At 40.1% G+C, this 23,124-nt stretch overlaps 1 protein-coding gene across 3 annotated transcripts in view; it reads left to right on the forward strand.

Annotated features, from left to right (window-relative positions):
• MYH10 (myosin heavy chain 10) overlaps window positions 1-23,124 on the forward strand; it is a 143,465-nt gene that overhangs the window by 59,457 nt on the left and 60,884 nt on the right. The window contains exons 5-10 of one of the 3 annotated variants that reach the window (XM_084647505.1): window positions 2,821-2,923; window positions 11,040-11,069; window positions 12,797-12,814; window positions 15,372-15,464; window positions 19,308-19,371; window positions 22,424-22,522. In XM_084647505.1, the coding sequence (XP_084503631.1) occupies window positions 2,821-2,923; window positions 11,040-11,069; window positions 12,797-12,814; window positions 15,372-15,464; window positions 19,308-19,371; window positions 22,424-22,522 (407 nt within the window). The remainder of the gene's footprint in view (window positions 1-2,820; window positions 2,924-11,039; window positions 11,070-12,796; window positions 12,815-15,371; window positions 15,465-19,307; window positions 19,372-22,423; window positions 22,523-23,124) is intronic. The other 2 variants (XM_084647506.1, XM_084647507.1) reach the window with 2 other exon arrangements.

A 23,124-nucleotide genomic window follows, 5' to 3' on the forward strand; every position in this document is an offset into this window, starting at 1 on the left:
CTAAATTATTGTTCTTATTGGAACGAGGAGGTTAGCCTGGCCTCTGATTGATACATGGTTAGATTTACCTTGCTGCACCTTCTCTGTGGGTGGCTGCAGTGTGACCCAGAGGAATGAGTCCCCTAGACAGGGGAGGAGGCAAATAAGTACAAAACAAATCTGGTCTATTTCTTCTTTTGATCCACTCCATCTATCTTATACATCTTTGGCTGGCAGCAGACAGTGCAGAAGTTCTGCATGCCATCCACATCTCATGGCTGCTCAGCAGAAGATGGTACAGTACGACTGCTAGCCATCCTCATCTCTTGCCTGCCTGGCAGAAGATGGTACAATACGACTGCTAGCAATCCGTATCGCCTGCCTGCTCACCATAAGACGGTTCAATAGGACTGACTGCAGGACTAAAGAGAATGACCTGGTCAAGTCGCTCCAAATTTAGTCCCTGCGCCCATGTCTGCCCAGGCGCTCCCAGCCGACGCGGCCAGGAGCACCTCGGACACGACAAGGACGGCTACCAGTCGTACTGCACCGTCTGCTGCCAGAAGGCAATGGGTTGCTGCTACTGTGTAGCAAAGCCGTACCGCGTCTGCCAAAACCCAGGAGACATACGGTGACGGTTACCTGAGCGGGCTCCATGCTTGCCGTGGTATGGCGTCTGCACAGGTAACTCAGGAAAAAAGGCGCGAAATGATTGTCTGCCCTTGCTTTCACGGAGGGAGGGAGGGAATGGGGGCCTGATGATATGTACCCAGAACCACTCGTGACAATGTTTTAGCCCCATCAGGCATTGGGATCTCAACCCAGAATTCCAATGGGCGGCGGAGACTGCGGGAACTGTGGGATAGCTATCCACAGTGCAATGCTCCGGAAGTCGACTCTAGCCTCGGTACTGTGGAAGCACTCCGCCGAGTTAATGCACTTAGAGCATTTTCTGTGGGGACACACACACTCGAATATATAAAACCGATTTCTAAAAAACCGACTTCTATAAATTCGACCTTATTCTGTAGTGTAGACATACCCTTAGGGGCCTTGGAATGAACTGGCACTTGGTCTGTCAGCATCACAATCCTCCCTTATAAAACTGAATCAGTTTTAAAATACTACACTTCGTCTTGGCAAAAACAGAACAGTTAATTGAAATGTGAGAACAGGAAAACTTCAGCTGTCTGAATTTCACAAAACATACCATTCCAAAGGTATTAGATGTCAAGAAAGCAAATTTTGGACAACTACTAAATCTACTGTGTGTATATATAGTGCAATGGAGGGAAGTGTTGCCTTGGAAACTTCAACTGCAAAAGTTGTTAATCCATACTGCACACACACACGTTTTCAGTTAGACTATTTGTAACAGAAATGGCAATTGACTGAACTGACATCCTAGCAGGCTTGAAATGGTTCCATGGTTAACTACGTGAAGATTTATTTCTAAAATGAATATTTAACAATGGGAGAAAATTTCACTTTTTCAGTGTAATTCAAAGTAAAAGAACCTTCTTAATTTCATATGCTTCATAAACACAAACAGCAATATCTTCCCACTTAACTCCGCTACCAAATCATAGCTAAGTTTTAGTGAGTTACTAAAAGATGCATCAATAGATTTATAATGTAGAATTGTCTGAAAACTAAATTACGGCTATGAAATAACCTTGTGGTGTCAGTCCCGCTTCATGTGAAGAAAATATAGCTTTAATAAATATCTCCCTTGGAAAAATCAGTTTACAACTTTGTGTCCTACAGACACATCTTGAAATAAGTCAGACATATCCTACTTTAAACCTAGCTGAGCATTCATTAAAATAATGCATGTTATCTTAATGAATATGTGCATTGTACCTGTTCACAGCAATAAAATTAAAAGTGTAATATGTGTATATTCCTTGCAACCCTAGATATGCTTCAGCCTCGCCAAGAATCTGATTATGGTACAATATGTTAAGATGTATTCTACTGCTAATGCTCCTAGGGCCTGACGTTCAAAAGTGCTGAGCACTTGCAGTCCCATGGACTTCACTGGGATGTGTGGGAGCTTAGCGTTTCTGAAAGTCTGGCACCTAGAGCACGAAGCGCCATTATGGCATTGTGTTTATATTTTCATTATTCTAAGAAATTCAGTCCGTGGCCTTGGTCAAGTCAATTTCTCTGCTTCAGTTTCTTAGCCTTTAAAGAAGAGGTAAGAACACTTGTTTCATGCAAGAATTGAAGATTAGGGTTTGTTGTTAATTGGTGGTGGTAAAGAATTATGATAAAAAGTATGCTTGATACATAATAAGCATACTTGGCATTGTACCAATAATTAAATGATATGCATGGGAGACCTTTTGGATAACAAAGCTATTTAAACTGACAAACTCCTTATTGGCTTCCTTAAACTTTAGAGACCAGATGGGTCAGGTAATATGTCTTATTGGACCAATTTCTGCTGATGAGAGACAAGCTTTTGAGCCACACAACTCTTCTTCAGGTTTGGGAAAGGAAAATGCATTTTGCTGTGAAGTTGGAAGTTCTTTTCCAAGACCTGAAGAAGAGCTCTGTGTGGCTTGAAAGCTTTTCTTTCTTACCAACAGCAGTTAGTCCAAGAAAAGATATTACCTCACCCACCTTGTGTCTCTAATATCTTGGGATAGACACGTCTGCAGCTACACTGCATACATCCTTAAATTAAACATTAGCACTTTCTTTCAGACAGTTAATAAAATACCATTGTGTGGTCTAAGCCTGAGACTGAAATGAAATTAGGTAGTTACCATAAAAGACTGACTATGCTTGTTAAAACTGAATTTTGAGAGAAAAATGTGTGAATGTGTCTTGCAGAGGTGAATCTGGTGCTGGGAAGACCGAAAACACCAAGAAAGTTATTCAGTACCTTGCTCATGTTGCTTCCTCCCATAAAGGAAGAAAGGACCATAATATTCCAGTAAGTGTTTTTTGTTTTTGTTTTTTTATTTTCAATTGTCTTGCTCTTTTCCAGGGCCAAGCTTTATTGTATCTAAATACCCTAAAGTGCTGTCACTGCTAAAAGGATTAAAAACTAATTTTTAGGATCAAAAATAAATATCAGTTGATATGGCTGTTAGCTAAGATATCATTAAAGTGTTCTAGCAACAGAAATTAGTAATTTGGAAAATAAAGCATGACTGCTTAATTCATAGTATTAAAAACAAATACTGTAAAACTCTGACAGGATATGTGGAAAATTACAATGTGTAATAAACCCCATGCTTTTGCAATGGTGAGAGCTAGAAGCCCACTGTTAGGGAAAGGTAGTAAAACAACTGAGCCCTTTGCTATGATTGATGTCTTTATTTTTATACGACTTGGTACTGGAAAAACTTAACTCACTGCCTTATAACTGGGATTCTTTCAGTAAAACGTAAAGAAAGCCTCTGGACTTCGGCAAAATCTGACATGCACAGTAGTGGATTAAGGGTTTTATGCAGTGCAGAATCAAAAGTATATAAATGGGTTTCAGATCATCAGTTGTACACTCAGTGACTCCATTATTCAGTTTCAGTCTAGGCAAGTGGTTCACTACCAAAAGTATTGCTGTTTGCATGCTTTATATTTTGCAGTGGTACCACAGGTTGTATGGCGCTTAAGATCTAAAGCAGTCTCTGTCTTGAACCATTTACAATAGCAACCCCTATGGTTTTGTTGACGTTATATTTCCCATTATAAGTTGTCCGGTAGACCCCTGCCTGTCCCTTGACTTGAAGCCTGAGCACATGGAGGCTCAAAATCACAGGAAAGCAGGAGGCAGAACTACATGACACACGATTTACACGTGAGTTAGCAATGCTGAAGAAAATTGGTAGCAGCAGGACAGGGTTAAGAAGGAGAATCTGGAGGACAGTGTGAGGGATGAGAGAGCAGAGGGGAGGCTGCTCTGTGTTCATGTGGACTCTTGAAGTCTTTAACAAGCCCTATATGTGGGGAAACCTAAATTACAACCCCAACATGCGCAAATATTCCATTAACTTTCTGCACAGGGTAATTATGCAATATGTTGTATGCTTATGGTGCGAGCATGAGTTTCTAATAAGGCTTTTGTGTACACAGACACTGGCTTGCTCTGGGGGTGCTCAACCCGCCTCTCCGCTCTGCCCCAGGCCCTGCCTCTTCCCGCTCTGCTCTGCCCCGCCACTTCTCCCAAACCCTCCTCCACCTACCTCTTCCCAACCAGTTCTGCCCACTCCTCCCCGCGCCTCCTGCCCGCCACAGAACAGCTGATTGTGGCGGGCAGGAGATGCTAGGAGGGAGGAGGAGTTGATTGGGATTCCGGAGGTGCCGGGGGGGGGGGAGGGGAAGAGCTGGCTGCTGGTGGGTGCTAAGCACCCACTAACTTTTTTCCGTGGGTGTTCCTCCCACAGAGTTGGCACTGTTTGTGTAGCACATTAATCTCCCTGTGTTATGTGTAATGTCTTTGTCAGTTACAAGCAGAAGGAAGTTCCTTGTGGTGATTTGAGTCTTGTCATGCCATGGTGGCATTAGGACATGATTAAGAGGTATAATGTGACGTATTTCCTTGTTTTTAGGGTTTGCTTTGGGAAAATGTCACAATTGCTCAAACTTAATTACTTCATTTAAAAGTTTTTGATTATGGACAATCCTGGCTCTGCCACTGACGTACAGTGTGGCTTTAGGCAAGTCACATCTCCTTTCTCTGTTTCCCTGTCTGTGAAATTGCCCACTTCTCACAGGGATGCTGTGAAGATTGATTAGTTAAATATCTGTACAATGCTTTGAATATATGAAGTGCTATGAAGATGTTTAAATACTGGGGGGGTTGGGGCTGGGAGACATACTGTTGGTGTCAGGTTGCATTCCCAATCACTCAAAAATTAGTGGACACCTCTGTGAATTTTGATCTTAATCTTTTTGCCTGAGTTCCTATTAGTAAAATGAGAGAATACCCCTTTTGTATCTTGCAGGGGATAAATTCATTAATAGTGTGTGTGGCACTTGGATATTGCAGTAATTGCCATAAAAGAGCCTGTGGAGAAAGTAATTTTTTTATTAGGTGTAAAGCTTTGGATGGTGAAGGGCATGGATGAAGGATGAGGATCAAAAGAAATTTTAACACCTACTTCATTCACCAAGTAGTTTATGTTGTGAGCAGTGAAATGAGGCAGGGTTGTGTGAAAAATGTAGGAAGATGCAATTTGTAATCCATGTCCTAAAACATATAAAAGAGAGAAGCAGAATCAAGGTTGCATAAAACAACATAGTCTAAAGGAAAAATATTGGGTGTTGCGAAGTCAAGCACTCAAAATTAACTGAAGTGTGTTTAAAAAAAATGTATTAAATATATTGGGACTGCTACTTTGCTAGAGTCTGACTTTTACTGTACATGGTAATCCATTCATATCTTTGATGCTTTATCACTTGACTCTTGTTCTTTATTGGCTTATACTGAGCTGGAGGCAAGGTGTCAGGAGTGAAGCTGCATTACACTAGACAGATATAGGAAAAGAGATAAGGGAAGGGAGTTCATCAGTTTATCTGTATATTTTGCCTGTGTGCGCACGCTGCATTAAAATAACATTGAGATTGCAAAGTCGAGCACTCCATGGTTTAGGATATGCCTTCTTAAACTGTAATTTGTTTGCCTTGTGTGTATGCATTATGGTGTGTTGTTTTTTTTTTTTAAATTACATGACTACATACTATTTTTCTATGGGACCCCTGCCTCATTCAGTGCACAGGATGGACTCGCAGTGTGGGGAATCAGGGTTACGTAGTGAAGGAGGCTTTTTGTAAGACTACTTTCATTTGAGGAATTTGGGAGTGCAGTGAATGCATCAGGGGATTTTAGGAAGAGAAAGGACAGTCTCATGGTTAAGGTAGTTCATTTCTGAGTTAGAGAATGGTGTTCTAGCCCTGCCTCTGCCACCGAGTTCCTGTGTGATGCTAGTCAAGTCACATACACCAAACACTTCATAGGTGGTCATTAACTGTGGTGTTCGTTTTCCAGATTCCCAGCTTGAGACCTTGAGTCTCATTTGCAGAAGTGTTGAGAACTGAAGTCAGTGGGAGCTGTGTTTTAAATATATAACGTGCTATATAATGCTAAGTATGCTGGGGGGCGGGGGGGAATCAGGTCCTAGGTGTCTCAAATTAGGCATCCAAACCCTTGACACATCGTACCTTAATCTATGTGCCTCAGCTCCCTTTCTGTAAAAAGGGGGTAAGAGCCCCTCACTTCAGAGGTGTTGTGAAGATAAATTAGCTCTCTTGTCTGAAACACTCAGATAATATAGTGATTTGCACAGTAAAAAAGTGTACAGGGAAGTCAATTCTGAGGTCAGAGCAGGGTTTGAATAGTGTGCAGTAAATAAGGCATGGGGATACACGTTGCACAACAAAGATGAAACAAAATATTGAATAGCTGTTTGTTCAGTGAGAACTGTCCAAGCTAGGCACTGAATGAGACAGCGGGGGCTCTGTGGAAAAATTAGTTTGTGATAATGTAATTAAAGACTTTATCATATGCATAAGGGAGCTGAATTAAAGTTGCACAGTCAATCTTAACTCTGGCATTTCCTAGAGATTAATAACCTAGGATTTTAAGAAACAAATTCCATCATGTATTGTCATTGAAATCCATATGGTTCATCACCAGGTTGGAACCTTTTAGATCTATCACACATACGCCTGCTCTTTGAGCAAAGGGAGTAACTGATGACAGCAGTGTCATCCACTCTGTGGACCAGCACCAAAAGGGCATGAAATGTATACTCTGTGTTTTGGGTTTCACAGATATTTGTTGACAGCAGAAAAACAGTGAGACTCTGAAATCTTGGGTTCCATTCGAGGCTTTGGCGAAGTGTGCTCTGGTGGGCACAGACCCTTCTGCCCATTCCCCCTCCAACCTGTACGTTGTCCTGCCTTCTCCCTACCCCTGCCTTTTCGCAGTCCCAATCTTCATCTGATCTCCTCTTTCTCTTTTTCTTCCCTCCCCTGGCTTGCAGTCTCCTTGCCCAACTAGTCTACTCTCCCTGGCTTTTTGTCTCCATCTACTCTTCTTGTAGCCTCCTTCTCCCCCCCACTCCATCCAGCTCTTGTTCTCTCTGCATTTGTGTGTCACCTTCCTCCTCTAGGCTGCCTGAGCACCAGCAGGACAGGCCATAGACAGCACAGAAGAGAGAGGCTCCCTGCTCTGTTTGGTACTCGACTCTACCCTAGCACACAGCAGCCAGGAGCTGCAGTTGTAGGAAAAGTCCTGACCTCCAGCATGCTCAGTAGCTCTGTGGGGACGGCACACGGTGCAGTTTGGTAGCATGTGGGAGCTGAGAAGCTGGAGCATGCTCAGTGCAGATAAGAGTTTTCAGATATTATAGTGGCGAAGCTCTAGCAAGCTCCTACCAAGCATCTGGAAACAGATTTTGTTTTCAAAGAGTTTAGAGACTTATAATTCAGCAACTATAACCTCTGATGTTGCCAACCTTCCAGTTGCACAAAACCGAACACCTTAGACCTGCCCCTTCCTTGGTGCCCTGCCCCTGCTCACTACATTTTCCTCCTCCCTCAGTGGCTCGATCTACCCCACCCTGACTCACTTTCACTGGGGCAGGTGTTGGAGTACGGGAAGGGGTGAGGGCTCTAAATGGGGGTGTGAGCTCTGGGGTGGGGCCAGAAATGAGGGGTTTGGGGTGCAGAAGGGAGTAAGGGCTCAAGCTGGGGAGGTGGGCTGTGGGGCTGAGGATGAGGGGCTTGGGGTGCAGGAGGAGGCTCCAGGCTGGGGGTGGGGCCAAGGGGTTCAGCTTGTGGGGAGGGGGCTCGGGGTTGGGGTGCTGGAGGGGGTATGGGCTCTAGGCTGGTGGGTGCTGGCTGGGGACAAAGGGTTTGGGGTACAGGAAAGGGCTCTGGGTTTGGAGGGGCTCAAGGCTGGGGGTTGGGATGTAAGCTTACCTTGAGTTGCTCCTGGTCAGCGGTGCAGCAGGGGGGATAAGGCAGGCTGCCTGCCTGTCTTAGTGCACCATGCTGCACCCTGAAAGTGGCCAGCAGGTCCAGCTCCTAAGCGAGGGGGAGTCGGGTCAGGATGCTCCATGGTGCGCCCTGCTCTTGGCTGCAAGCTCTGCCCGCCCCCCCCCCACAGAGTCCTGTGGTGGACCTGCTGTCTGCTTCTGGGACGAAGTGTGGTGCCCCAGGACGGGTAGGGGACTAGCCTGCCTTAGCTCTGCAGCACTGCCGACTGGACCTTTTAATTGCCTAGTCGGCAGTGCTGACTGGAGCTGCCAGGGTCCTTTTTCAACCGGGTGTTCTGGTCGAAAACCAGACACCTGGTCACCCTAATAACCTCTGAATATTCAGTCTGCATGGAGGACACTCCAGCCCCTCACTGCTCCTAGTGGTAACCAGGCTGCATGTGCACTATCCCCGTGGAGCAGCTGAGCATGCTGGAAGGGGTTGCAAGCACTTTGGAGGAACAGAATTCAGAATGACTGTGACAATTTGGAGAATTTGTTTGCAATCAATAAAATGTGCATTTGATTTTTCCTTCTTAGGTGTAGTACTTGTCTTAATTGAATTTCAAATACAAAATGGAGAGTAGCTGACTAGGCAGCTGTATAGCAGAAAAGGGTCTGGGTGTATATAATGGGCCACTAATCGAGTGAGTTAATAGTGTGGGGCTGTTATAATAAAGGCAAATGTCATTCTGGGTTGTATTAACATGAGTGTCGTATTGGATGAAGATGAGAGGTAACTGTTCTACTGTTTTTGGTGCTGGCGAGGCCTCAGCTGGAGTACTGTGTCCACTTCTGGGTCCCGCACTTTAAGAAAGATGTGGACAAGTTAGAGAGGAGAGCAACACAAATGACAAAAGGCAGAAAACCTGACCTATGGAGAAAGATTGAAATAATTATCAAGAGAAGAGAGGACCAAGGGGAAACGTAACAGTCTTTAAATATGTAAAAAGTTGTTATAAAGAGGGCAGTGATCAATTGTTCTCCATGTCCAAGGGTAGGACAAGAAAGTAATCTGATTAGTTTGCAGTAAGGGAGATTTAGGTTAGTTATTAGAAGAAAACTTTCTAACTATAAGGATAGTTAAGCACTAGAACAGGTTACTTGGAAAGGCCATGGAATCCTTTTCATTGGTGGCATTTAAGAACAAGTTAGATGCCTGTCAGGGTGATTCTCGATTTACTTAATCCTGTCTCAGCACAGGGTGGTGGACTAGGTGGCCTCTTAAAGTCCTTTCCAGCCCTACATTTCTATAATTCTATGTTCCAGCCTAGAGCTGCAGGGGCAAAGCAGGACTTTCCCTGTAAATGGTATCCAAGCCAGGCACCGAAACTCAAAGCAGGGAGCCTGTCCCTTGTGCTGTCCATGGCTGCAAATCCGGCACCTTTATTCTCAATATTGAGTGTGTGCCAGCAGTGAACACGGGGTGTGGCAGACTGGGAGATGGTGGAGGGAATAACTGGAGGCTGGGAGAGGGGACAGGACAGATGGGTGAGGAACTGTTGGAAGAGGGCAAAGGGACCTGGGGCTAGCTGGGTAGAAGGTGCACAGGTCAATTCTGTGGAATGAATAACAGAAATCTTGTAGGAAAAGATCTTTCATTATATGATCACAGATAGGAAATGCCAGAATTCAGGTTAACTTTTTTAGAAGGCTTAATTTTGCAACCTTAATGTTCTCTTAACATTGTTTTTTGATATACAATTCCAAAAAATGGAGAAAAGGCAAATTTATAGAATGTTTGTGTGCTTCCATGGTGTTTTAAAAAGCCAGTGCAGAGGTTATAAACTTGTGGTGCAGGGAGGGAAATGGAGCAGAATTAGGGGCATGGCTCTATATAGGTTTGCAACAATTAACCAAATCAGGGAGTCTTCTGGGGACTAGGAGGCTTTCCTGACCAGGAATATTTGATTTAAATAGAGTAACGTCTTTCAGTTAAATCTAATTCAAGTGGAAAGCATTAATGAAAAGAGAAATTGGCAAATTTGTTTTTGCCAAATGTAAAACTAATTGGAGTCTAAAGCCTTTAACATAGGGCTGGTCCACACACAAGCTTGCAGTGGTTTGAACTAAATGGGTTTTGCTTTTGCAGATCAGTGGACTCTATTCTAAAATAATTTGTCCACTTAAATTTGTAGCTAAATAACTAAAATCCTAGTGTAATCAAAGGCTGTTTTACAGTAAGATTTAAAATGGTCTTTTTTGATCTTGAGGGCCTGAACTTGCAGCCCTTTTGTGTCCTCTATGTGAGCAAAGGTTTTAGGATCAGGCCTTACATAGTACTAGAGCTGGCTGAAAAAATTAGATTTTATTCTTTTTATTTTGCAAAAATTTCCCCAAGAATTCATCTTGTTAAATAAAAATTTGGAAAATTTCTACTACATCTACACAGTACTTTCATATTTTAACAGCATTTTCTCCCTCAAAGTCCAATTAAGTGTCTTCCAACAACATTCACTTTCTCCTAGGGAGAAAAATCACTTGAAACCCCCTGCTCAAGATAGGAGGTTGCACATTTAATTCCTTTTTGGAATTATACAGCAAAAACCTCCTTTCTGGGGAGGTGGGGGGAGAAGAAAGTGTTCATACCACCTTCCTCTTGGTATCTCTTAGGACCAGTATAGTTTCTTTAGAAGGATGCTGAATGCCATACTGCTGAACAAATACTATGTCCAGTGATTAAGCCTGCAGAGAGAGAGCAACTTAATTTTATTTTAGATATTTTTAGCTGGCATTACAGAAAGTATATGTATACAGCAACTAGTTAAATTCTTGCCTCTGCAGTAGCCCGTTATGCCATAAATGCCAGTATGTGTGAGGGAAGACTTACTCTCTGGCAAGTGTACTTCATATGGTATTAGTTCTTTGAATATGCATAAGAAAATTCAGTAGGAAATGGCAAATGAAATATAATAGCTCTGCTTCTAGCTACAGTAACTGGGTAAAACCATTTCCATGAACTGAGTGTTTGGTTAAACTAACACATATAATTAATATGGGATATAGCTTGCAGCTGGAAAAATGCAGACTTGCTAACACTTGCATTTGTTTGTTTGCAATGAACAGCCCGAATCACCTAAACCCGTGAAACATCAGGCAAGTGTTTTTCTTTATGCTTCTAAGTTTATATGGATTAATTCATATATTTCCAACTATTTTTGTATGATGAGATGAGCGATCAATTTTAAATGTCTGTATACAACTAATTTGGTGGCATGTTTGTCATGAAGTGGTGACAGACTAGTACAAGTATGCAACTAAGTAATCTGAGCAAAATGTATTTATTCATTTTCTACAAAAGCACTGACTAGTAACAGACTTTGAATTATACTAGCTTGCAATGCTCCAGGATAAAATCTGGTATCTATCTGTCCTACAGTTGCCAACACAGATTGAAGCTATTCCAGAAGATTTCTCTTTACCCCCCCCCCCCCCATGACATAATGTCATTTTCTTAAAATATCCTATTAATCTTCTGGAGTGCTTTCAATAGTCACTGGGAGATAGATGCTGATTCCAGGAGACTCCAGGCCAATCCTGGAGGCTTGGCAACCCTAATCTGTCCTGAAGCAAAAGCGCCATCTTTACCACCAATTTAAATCCTCCACCTTGCTGTGTGCCCTTGGTAAATGTACTGTGGAGATTTTAATGCAGAATACTTTGGCATTACTAAGTGATGTGCATAAGAAATGATTTAAATTAAACTAATGGAAACGTAAATGCACATTAATCCTAAAAGCTTGGGTGCTTGAATGTGTTATAGCTGCTCAGGTTACACATTGATATGATATTCTTCACAACAGTACAGGGTTTGGGAAAACCAAGACTTCCTCTAAAGTGCAAAATCTGCCATGACTTGCTATAACCTGACCCAACACTTTAGTGGCTGCTCAGTCCTGTGTGGGTTGAAATCTTCAGAGTGTGCTTGAGCTACTCTTATTTCTCAGGCTTTCTGGAGTCATCATGACAATGATGATTCCTGACGGAGGAAGGAGTAGGGAAGCAATGATGTTTGAGTTTTAACCCCTCCCCTTTCTTATGCCATGATGGAGCACTGCTGAGCTGTCAGTGGGGATGTCTGGACTCCCATCTACAGAACGTGGTGTGATCTCTACTGCTTTAATGAGCAGAAATGGGGAGTTAAGGGTAAAATTGGGACTCCCTAATGCAGAAGGAAAAGCACACCAGACAAAGTATATGCTCTAATCCAAGGGTTCTCAAAACTGGGGGTCATTCCCCTCAGAGGGTCGCAAGGTTATTACTTGGGGAGTTGTGAGCTGTCAGCCTCCATCCCAAACCCCGCTTTGCCTCCAGCATTTATAATAGTGTTACTTTTTTAATATTTAATTTATAAGGGGGGTTGCACTCATAGGCTTGCTGTGTGAAAGGGGTCACCAATACAAAAGTTTGAGAATAACTGCTCTGATCACTTCTTTCAGGAGGTAAGTTTGTGTCTGTCATGGTCACCAGGATTATATAAAGGTAACATTTTCAAAAGCACCTAAGTCCCACTTTCAAAATACATAGATATTTAAGTGCCTAAATCTCATTGAAAATCAACAGAACACGAGCAATTCTGAAATTTTACTTGAAGTCTTTACTCAAGTGCTTCTTTGCTGTAAAACCAGAAACTAATGAATACTGTTTAGATGGATTGCTTTTTTTGCCAATGGACCTGTTCACATCAGGATTAAAAAATGTCCAATTATGTTCATATTTTAAATGCATCAATAGGAGTATTTTAAATTCTAATCTGGAATTGTTGGTATATTGCATAAATCATAACCATTAACATTTTGTTTCACTGTCATTTTGAACTACAGAGTGGATCCCTGTTGTATGTGAGTAGCATGTAGCTCCTGTCTCTCACCCAGATTTCACAATGAACCAAATCACTGGGATGCTGGTTTTCTAAAACTGAGATAACAGTATCTCTTGTCCTTGCTCTAACATTGCTTTATTGATCTGCATGAATTTATTGCATGACTTCACTTTTCACAATATCTTGATGCTGCTTTTTCCAAGATCTATTTAACTGTATAAGTAGGGGAATCTAGCCCAATCTTGCCTTCATTCTAAAATCTCGGTGGAATGTTTCTGAATAGGATAATTGATTTCATAAAATTAATTGAATTTAATCTATAATTTAAAACTATTAAATCTATTTTAAAACTTACGAAGAGAATATGTTTAGTAGTCTGTGATAAGTTCCTTCTTACCTAGTCATGAATACCAAAAACTTCAACGAGGAAAAAACATTATAGCTTTTTAGGCTGTAATCAAGTTTCTCCTCTTTACCATTCCTCACCACTCCTATCCTGATTCTTAAAGAACAGTGACAAATAAGTTCTAATTCTGCTTTCTACTGAACAGTTTTCCCAACCTGTGTACTTCAAACATTCAAAATCCCCTGAATAGAGATCAACACTCTCTATAAATTAAGTATCAATACAGTTTCTCCAAACTAAAATGGAGGCTATTACATTTTAGGTCATTCTGAAATGATATATAATGCAAATGTTTCCCCTTATCAGACCAAACCATTACTTTGTGCTTCGGATATTTTTACTTTGGTTGCTCTTAGGTAGACTTTGAAGTATGTACAGCACAGGTCTTTAGTACCCGGCTCTTTCAGTGGTAACACAGTGTGCTGCCTTTAGACCAAAATTTTGAAACCAATATCTGTTGTTTCCAGGCTAAGTAGAAACTGAAATATCAGTGAGCTTCAGTGAGCAACCACTTGTGTGCATCCTTTTGTGAAAGGTGTTGGCTTACTTCATTTCACATCTTTAATTTAGTCTGTTTCATGCTGAGTACAAAAAGGTGAGCAGGCTTCTCTGTCTAACCGTCCCTGACATCTGCTAACGATGAATGCGCAAAAACATGAACAAGATGCTGCCCACTACCATCTGGATCAGAGATTCTGAACAAGCTATTTAGACAGTATATAAAAAGACAGGCCAGTATTACAAACACTTTACACTGAGTAGGTGCTAAAATTTTTTCTCAGAGTTGGTTTCTGTTGGTACAGTATTGAACACTTTTTTTCTTTTTAAAACACTGGGAACTGAGTACAATATTTGTGTGGGTCCTCCGTAAATGTTCAGTTGTTAGTCTGGGAGACTACTCTGAATGTTTTTAGGAACTCTAGGATTCAAAGGATATACAGTTCTAAAGGAAATCTGTTTTTGAAGTGGATCATACTTTGTGCAGTCTACCTGAGGTCAAGTAACAGATCAAGAATGAGCAGGAATCAGTTTTCAACAAATCTGGTATATGTTACAACTTAAAAATAAAAGCATCTAACAGGTATTAATCAAAGTGAGTTTTAAAAAATAGTTTGTGTAATCATTGACATATGTAAGGACTAACAGAGGTGTGCGATGTCTCTCATTGTCAGTTGTTCATTCAGTCCAGGAGTTTTACTCCTCAGTGTGCTATAAATGGTAAATGATTGGAAAAAGCAGATTTATGAACACTAATTTTGTGATTACATTCCAGAGACATAATTCCACTTTTTGTTACCATCCTTTGGGGCAGGAAATAGTATCACATCTTCCAAACACTTGCTACTTCTGTGGGCTCATGGATGCAGCACAGACCTGGTTATACTAGCCAGATCTTCTAATGGGCAGTAATTTAAAAGGCTCTTTTTCAGGTCCTTAAGGTACTTGCTCCTTGTGAATTCTAAATTCGCTATCTTAAACTTCAGGAAGCTTTAAAACAATTGGGTTTTATAAATAATAGTACAGCTATGTACAGCAAATGTTGACTGGCTGTGTAAATTTGAAAATAATTAATCTTACAATTTGGTATTATTCAATTTCACTTATGCCATTTGTGTCATATTTACTCCAGCTCAGAGTACATTGAAATACCACAAATTCTGTCCAAAATCTCAAGTTAGCTATGAGAATCAACAGCTTGCTGACTGATGGTGCATGCTAAAGCACCTGCTGTCCTATATGTTTCTGGTTTATATAGAGATCATTAACCATCCTAAAGATCTAATTTACAGAAACATCTTACACAGAAATCCAAAGATTATGCATTACTTTGTCAAATTGTTTTCCCCCCTGCAAAAACAGCATATGGGCTTTACTCTGACTTCTGTGCCTAATTCATTAGCCCTGAACTTGAATTCACTTTTTTATGTTCAGTGTTTCTAACATCAGCCCACCTAAGCTCGGTCACTTTTCTATACAATAGATGCCATCTTCTCTATTCCAGTGAAGAGTGTCAACAGAGCAAGGAATCAAACAAATAAAAGGCAACGTATTTGAAGATCTTGTCACGCACCTGGGGTAAAATGATCAGAAAGGAAACAGAATCAGGGACAGTCTGACATACACATGGGTTTCATATAAGTTTGCTTTTGTGTTTGTGTGGTTTTCTTAGGGGGAGCTGGAACGTCAGCTTCTGCAGGCGAACCCCATTCTGGAATCCTTTGGGAATGCAAAGACTGTGAAAAATGACAACTCTTCCCGTTTTGTAAGTTTAAAAAAAAATCCAAAACCTGGATGGTTGTTCACAAAAATATACATTTTTACCTATTCATAGGCATAGCTCTCTGTGAGAACCTACCTTATTGGTATTGGAAGTTTCCTTTACACACTACCTTCTTGAATTCAACTGAAGTTTGTATATTGAAACTTTGAAGTCTTATTCCAATACTGTATACAGCATATTTAATTTACTAGAGATGCTATGGTTGCAATGTGGTAGGCAAACACTTGCTTTAATACAAAACTCCTAGGCTCATCTATCCCTGAGTAGACCATTGTCCTGTTTACATGAGATGCGTATTGGTAAACTTTTTCCCCAGATGGCAGTGTGTCCTGCACATAGCCTATGACACAAGGTAGTAATTACACAATAGACCTGAACTGTGGCTTATGTACAGAGTAGTTAGTGAATTACCTAACTGCATATCATTTGAAAGCCCATATCAACTATTTTATAGCTATTCCTCCCATTCCCTCACAACTTTAGACACCAAATGGTTATGACTGAATATCCAGCTTTGAGATCAACTTGGTTTAGAATTTCATGGGTTTGTCAGTCTTAAAGGGATGTCAACTTAAAAAACAAAAATCATGCTTTTGTGTGGATTTTTCACTTACTGTTGAGTAAAATCTAAGATTATGATTGAAAGACTGGAGAGCTGTCTATGCATAGAGCACTTGTGTAATCAGTTTAAAATGTTTCCCATGTCACCTTCTGTTTTTAGAGGTCTTTCAAATATCAATAGGGGAGAGGAAAAGCATTTTCTTTGGTTTTACACTTTACAAACTGGTAGGGCAACTCAAGGCATGGATAGAAACTCTTCTTAACTCTTTTTCTTAACCTCAGAATGGGGTTCCAGTTTATATATATAAACCCCAGAATGGTTAAAGAAGCTGTGCTCTTGCTAAAGTGTAACCTAAATTTTACAGAGCAAATAAAACTTTTATATCTGTCTTACAAAATCGGCAGTGAAGTTTTGAGTAAGAATTCACTTTGAACAACTTTATGGCCTTTACTGTCTTGGTTAGATCCTTTAAATAGTTCCTATCAATCAAAAGCTAGGAAGGACACCACAGAAATGCAAGTTTGAAAATTCTTAAAGCCACATTATTTACAGTAATGGTTGGTATTCAGATGTGTTGGATATAAACTTCATAATCTCAACAGATTTCAGCTGCCCAGTAATTCCATTTTATTTCATTTCATTTCTTGGATTCCTCGAAGACTACTAATTTAATGAACATACTTTTTTATGAAAGCTGTAAAGCATCTGTTTTGCACTTTTTTTCTTTAAGTTTGCATTGCCATTGTGAACATAGTCACTCAAGTGGCTCTGGCCGTATTTTTATAAAGCAGTAAGTATAATGCACTCCAGATGGTGCCTTCAGTAGTCTTCAATAATAAGGATTTAAAAGGAAATGACAGAAATTCTCCCACAAAAGGAAAATGCAGCATGAATTCTTTTATCTCTAGATTTGAAGTGTAGTGCCTTGTTACTTAGCACAAAAACCAGCAGCCTCTCCCAACTTTCTGTTATTTAATAGCAGAGAGTACTGTAGTGAGGTTGTCAGGGCTACACTCCTACAAAATATACAGTTCTTATGTTAGATAGTATACCAGGAAGTAAAATTCCAACTTCCCTATCTTTTTACCTGTTATAGTCTTTTGGTTGTAGTTTTAATCGAATTTGGGATTGCAGACCCCACAGAACAGGTTTCTTGTCATCTTTTTTGCTTGTGTATGTTGTAAACAGAACTAAACTAGTTGTCAAATTGGAAAATACATTGTGATCCATTAGCCTTTATTTGTTCACTTGGTGGTTTGATAAATTCAGTAATGCACAGCCTATCATCCAGTCACTGGTTTGAAGGTTCTGCTTTTTCAGTTATTGCTTGAATATCTGTGACTTGGGTCTTCTCATAGTATTTCTGTGTTTTCAAATTTAAGTGGCATATCTGGAATATTCTGTTCTTATAGCAGATGGTGTGGCATCTACTTGTAAGTTTCAAAAAGCTGTCACTGTAGACTTACTAGTGCGGTACAGACTCTCTAATCTGTTTTGACATAAATTAAACAAGAAGTCAGTTCATTCATCTTTTTATTCTTAACATTTCCAGAAAGCTATATATTTTTCCTAATGAAAGAAACAGATATGTTCACCATACATCATGCCTGTTACCTGTCTCAAAGTGAGCTTATTGAGTATTCTGATCTTCTGTGCAGTGATGTCTGAGACCAAACTCTGGCCGTTATCAGCTTGCACATCTTTCATACATTTTAAAATAAGCTTCAGTGCTAGATTCACAGTTGTGGAGGCTGAAGTTCTCCCAGTTTAACCACAAATTTTTATATGATTAACAGAGCACAGTGGCATATTTTTGGGAGCTTTCAAGTAAACTTAAACCTGACTAGGACATTGTTCTGTAGTACTTCTAGGCCCAGTTTTCATGCATGTGTGTCCAAAAGTTAAACCTCTGAACCCAGATTTAGACACCATTTGAGGGAGTCAACTTGAAGGTAAGGTCCCTAACTGGAGTTGCATTGTTTACTCTGTGCTATAATTCTTCCTGTAACCACTTAAATTGTACAATAGAGCAATAAGATAACTAAGCACATAAGCATGCCAGTCTGTGCATTCTTTGGACTTTCTAAGCAATCCATAATGTTTGGGGTATTGGATGGATCAAGTGATGCACTGAGGTTTTTCTCTCTAAAAGACTGATTCAGGTGTGGCTTGTGCTATGTGAATGGCAGATGCGGTATCAAAAGATTTGGTCATCTCCGTCTAGTTCCTACTTGGCACATCTCTACATTGCACTCTGTAGACATGTCCTGATACTAGGAAAATGTGTTGTATTGCCAACAAGATGGCACATCTCATTGTAAAACTAATGTAGACAAGGCAAGTGGTGGTTTCATCTTGAACAGTTGCATAGAGGTCAAACTATTCCCTATCTTGTCTAAACACTGGATTTATGAAAAGCCATCTTATTTTAAAAATTACACCTTTTTTCTTTCCCTAGTGTAGATATGACCTTGTCAGAGTGACTTGAATGGGTGCAGAGAATGAATTCACTCCACTGGAGGTGTGCCTTCAAGTCAGGATGGAGACTCGTTCAGGAGAAAGTTTATACTGCTGTTGCCAGCCTTTCAACTTCTAGCGTCTTTCATCAGCATTAAAATTAAATGACCTTTTAGGAAAAACTTTTTCATAACAATATAAAAGGTGTCTATCTGGGTTACACACTGACCTTATTTTGAGACTCTGAAAAACTGCAGTGTCTCTTTTTACAGTGCATCTCACTTTATAGTAGATTGCAACATTTTAATGGAATACAACTGAAAGTGTATGAATGATTTGAATGAATGATATCTTGCCACTATTATCTGTATTAAATACTTATCACCTATGATGCAAATGTTACCTAATACAGTAGAATTTCAGAGTTATGAACACCAGGGTTAAAAAATGACTAGTCAACCACACACCTCATTTGGAACCAAAAGTACACAATCAGGCACAGGCAAGGGTGGGCAGGGGAGAGAGGGAAAGCAAATTCACTAGAGTGTTGTGTTAAACGCAAACTACTCAAATAAAGGGAAAGCAGCATTTTTCTTCTGCATAGTAAAGTTTCAAAGCTGTGCTAAGTCAATGTTGAGTTGTAAACGTTTGAAAAAACAACCACAATGTTGTGTTCAGAGTTAGGAACTTTCTCCATTCCCGAGATGTTTGTAACTCTGAGGTTCTACTGTATGCCTTTTTTTAAACGAGAGAGATGTTTTAACATAAAAAACAATTTTTTTTTAAAAGTTGTCTTTCTTTTCCAGGGCAAGTTCATTAGAATTAACTTTGATGTTACGGGTTATATTGTTGGGGCCAACATTGAGACCTGTATCCTGCTTCAGCAGTGCAATGTCGGTTAAAATATGAAGTGACTCACTCAGTCTTTTGTCTCTCTAACTTTGTGTATTGCTTAGAATTCTTTGTAATACATCATTAACACATTTGCAGGAAATAACATTTGGTGAACCTAGTGACATAATTTATCATAGTGTGAATGCTTTCTTGGACTCTCAATCCTCCCTTTGATTCAAAACAGTTTATCATACTATCAAGAAGTCTGAGAATTTCCTTTTACTCTGAAATAAATTGTCACAAAATATAAGACTTTGTTTGAAATCTGCTAGATTGTGACTGTTCTGAAGGTATGACTGTGTGGTGTTTATTGGGAAAACCAATTAAGGTAAGCCAGTACTTCATAAAGTGATACTGGAAATGGCACCACCTTAATCAGCTGATCTCCGCCCTGTGTGTACCCATTGTCACAAGCACGATTTTTGTCTCGTTTGGGTCACATAGGCAGCGCATCCAGGGGGGAAGGGGAGCTGTATTTTACTCATCCGAATATACCGACAGAATTAAGTTTCAACTGCAAGGCCAACTTCTGTCCCATTTTTGTTAATTACATCTGTGCAGTGCCTTTTGTTATATGAAGTCTAATAATTCAGTTTTTGCTGAATGGTCTTGATTCCTATTTCTTCCATACTTCCAGATGATTACTTGTCTGTAGTATTCCATTTTGTTTTGTTGAAAGTTGCTCTCCTTGCATTGTAATAGAAGAGTCAGGGTGTTAATCTCAGAGTAGAGTATGATCTCTGGAGGAATGGGATTAAGGCTCAAGTGCCTAAATCAATATGGTTCTTAAATCAGGTAGGTGTTACAACTCTAAGTATCTGTAAAAATCCAGGCTTATTGTCTAAATAGCTGAGCAGAATTATTTTGTTTAGCTTTATGAAAATTGGAGAATTTCGTGTCCAGTAGAGAGAGAGAGAAGTTAGGTTTGTTCCAGATGGTACGTTACTGGGCTAAATTGATAGGTTACCTGTATCCTTTATAAAACAAAATTGTATTGCACTTCATTTCAATATAGAAAAATGAAAGGAATTAATCTATGTACAGCATCCTGTATGAAGCAACCTCTCCATTTGCACAAACTTTGAAATTTAGAAAATGTTTATTTCTGTTAAACTCATTAAAGTGAGAGAAATGTGTAAACACTAACTTTAAAAAACATTTTTGAAATGACAAGTGCCATACAGAATTTTGATGTCAAAATATTTAGACCGCACTTCTTTTTGGTGGCGTTTGAGGATTCAGCTATGCCGTTTTTGAAAGACCTTATTGAAAGCATGGTTTACTTTAGGATGCCAACTTGTGCATTGCAAGTGGTGGTGGTTGTTTTTACATTAGGGAAAGTCAACCAGCATCAAAGAAGTTAATTTGCTGGAATTACAAACTCAAACTTCTAATTTGACTGTGTTTTGAAACCTGTTTATATAAAGTTGCTGAGAGATTATAAAATGGAGCCCCAAAACTATTATAAGTGAGTGGGTTTAAACTAAAGCTTAAATTTCTGATTGAGACGTCTAAAGACTTGGGGTGAACTTACAAAATTGTTGACACCAGAATTTTCTTAAGATGAGAATAACAGTGTATATATGAATTATCAAATTTATCAAAAAAAAAAATTAAAAAATGAGGAGTCCTTGTGGCACCTTAGAGACTAACCAATTTATTTGGGCATTCCGCAAATCAGTGGCCCAAAATAAATTTGTTTGTCTCTTGTACCACAAGGACTCCTCTTTGTTTTTGCTGTTACAGACTTAACACGGCTAGCACTCTGAAACCTATCAAATCTATGTTGGTTGAGCACGTCTGATGGTATCTTCTCCCTGTCCCTCTTTCTGGACGCTTCTGAGGAATAATTGGTAACTTATTCAGTTAGACAGTATTGGGATCTTCATCCTCTCAACTAATATTACCATCATGGTGATCTTTGCCATGTTTTGGTACCTGGGGGTTTGTAACTCTGGCCTTTTTGGATCCTCAAATATGTTCTTACAGATCAGAGAAGGAGGAGGCACCAGATAATGCCAGATGACCCCTTTCCTTGCTGCAGTGTCAGTGCCCCCCATCTTATTCCTCCTACTATTTTCCCATCTCTTTTCCTTTTATCTAATAAGCATCTGCCTTAGGTGGATGGACAAATCTAAACCTAACACTCTACCAAGCTGTTCATAACAAACTAGAAAGAGTTTCCAAAGTAGCCTGATCTATGTAAAAACCTTGTCTTCAACAGACTGGTCAGGGGAAATCAGAGCAACCCAGCCACCCTTTTCCAGAGTAAAGGGGATTAAAGCGTGGTTCAGGAGGGGCTAACTGGATTATGTGCTCTATGATCTTCCACCAACTAAACTTGAATCACCAGAGAGAGAGAGAGAAGCTGCATTTTCCTGTCTCTTTTTTTAAGCTCCTTTCCCCCCTTTATGTGCATCTTTTTTGTTTTAGAAGACAACAGTGTTAGACTTTACCAGAACCTGAGAGCTACCATGTAAATTGACTGACTCCAGTGAAGGTGTTTGTCATTTAAGAGATTTTTCAAGAAAGGATTTTTCCCTCCTTAAAAAGACCTTACAACAAATATAGAAAGAGGGAGTAGGGAAAGCTTTTATAGTGAAAATTAATTCTAGTTTCTTAGTGTTCCTTTTATGTATGTGCGAGTAATGTTAGAACATTTTCTTGTTTGTGCAACAAGCAAAGCAAAGGATCTGGCAGCGGAGGCCTCAAACCCCAATTAACTACTAAATTAACATGGGGGTGAGGGGGAATTTAAGAGCTTCCTAAAAAACTCCCTATCTGATCCTCACAGTAGGCTTTTATGTCTTCTGCAAAAAACTAATAGAAAGGGAGAGATCTTGTTACAAGTATTAAAAGAATCATAATTGTTTCACTTCTTGAGGGTATAAATCCAGCACAGCAAGCACCAAATTTACCTGATGATAATTCTGCTTTTAATGTAAGCCACTTTGTATAATTTTATGTTTTGAATTTCTCATGAAAAGATGCACAATGCAAGTTAAGATCCTTGACTATTCATGATCAGACTTGTTGGAAAAGTCTCGTGCTGTTCGTCAGGCCAAAGATGAACGAACATTTCATATCTTCTATCAACTGCTCTCTGGGGCAGGAGAACACCTAAAGTGTAAGTTACAAATCTAATCCTATCACCCTGTTCAGTTCTTATGTATTCTGAATTTGCCATTTTTAGTGCTTGAGCTGTGAAGTTCCTGTATGCCGTGGGCTTGAAAGAGTAATTAATGATCAGAGATCTGAGGTATGAAAAGAAAACAGCTGGCTTTATTCTGAAATCACTCTTCATATTGCAGCAGACTTGTTGGTTCCGCAGCTGTTGCATAACCGCAGTATTTCAGGTGAATGACTTCCAGATCACAAACTCTGGACCAGTGCAGACCAAAGGTTTTGTAGCCCCTTAATTGAGTCCCTGGCTGGCAATCAGTAAGGTAGGCTGGCAGTATTTCAGTTTCTTCAAGTCACAGAGTGTGTTGGCAGGAAGTGTCAAATCTGTACTGGACCACGCACTCAGACTGGGCAGAATGCCAAACAAACACAGAATAAAAGCCTGAAGAAAACCAGTCTCAGTGTAATGTTTACACTTCCATGGTGAATATCAGTTAGCTCCAGCAGTGTGGGGAGGGATAGCTCAGTGGTTTGAACATTAGCCTGCTAAACCCAGGGTTGAGAGTTCAATCTTTGAGGGAGCCATTTAGGGATCTGGGGCAAAAA

This window comes from Lepidochelys olivacea, assembly GCF_965140295.1.
Source record: "Lepidochelys olivacea isolate rLepOli2 genome assembly, chromosome: 14".
Taxonomy (NCBI): domain Eukaryota; kingdom Metazoa; phylum Chordata; order Testudines; family Cheloniidae; genus Lepidochelys; species Lepidochelys olivacea.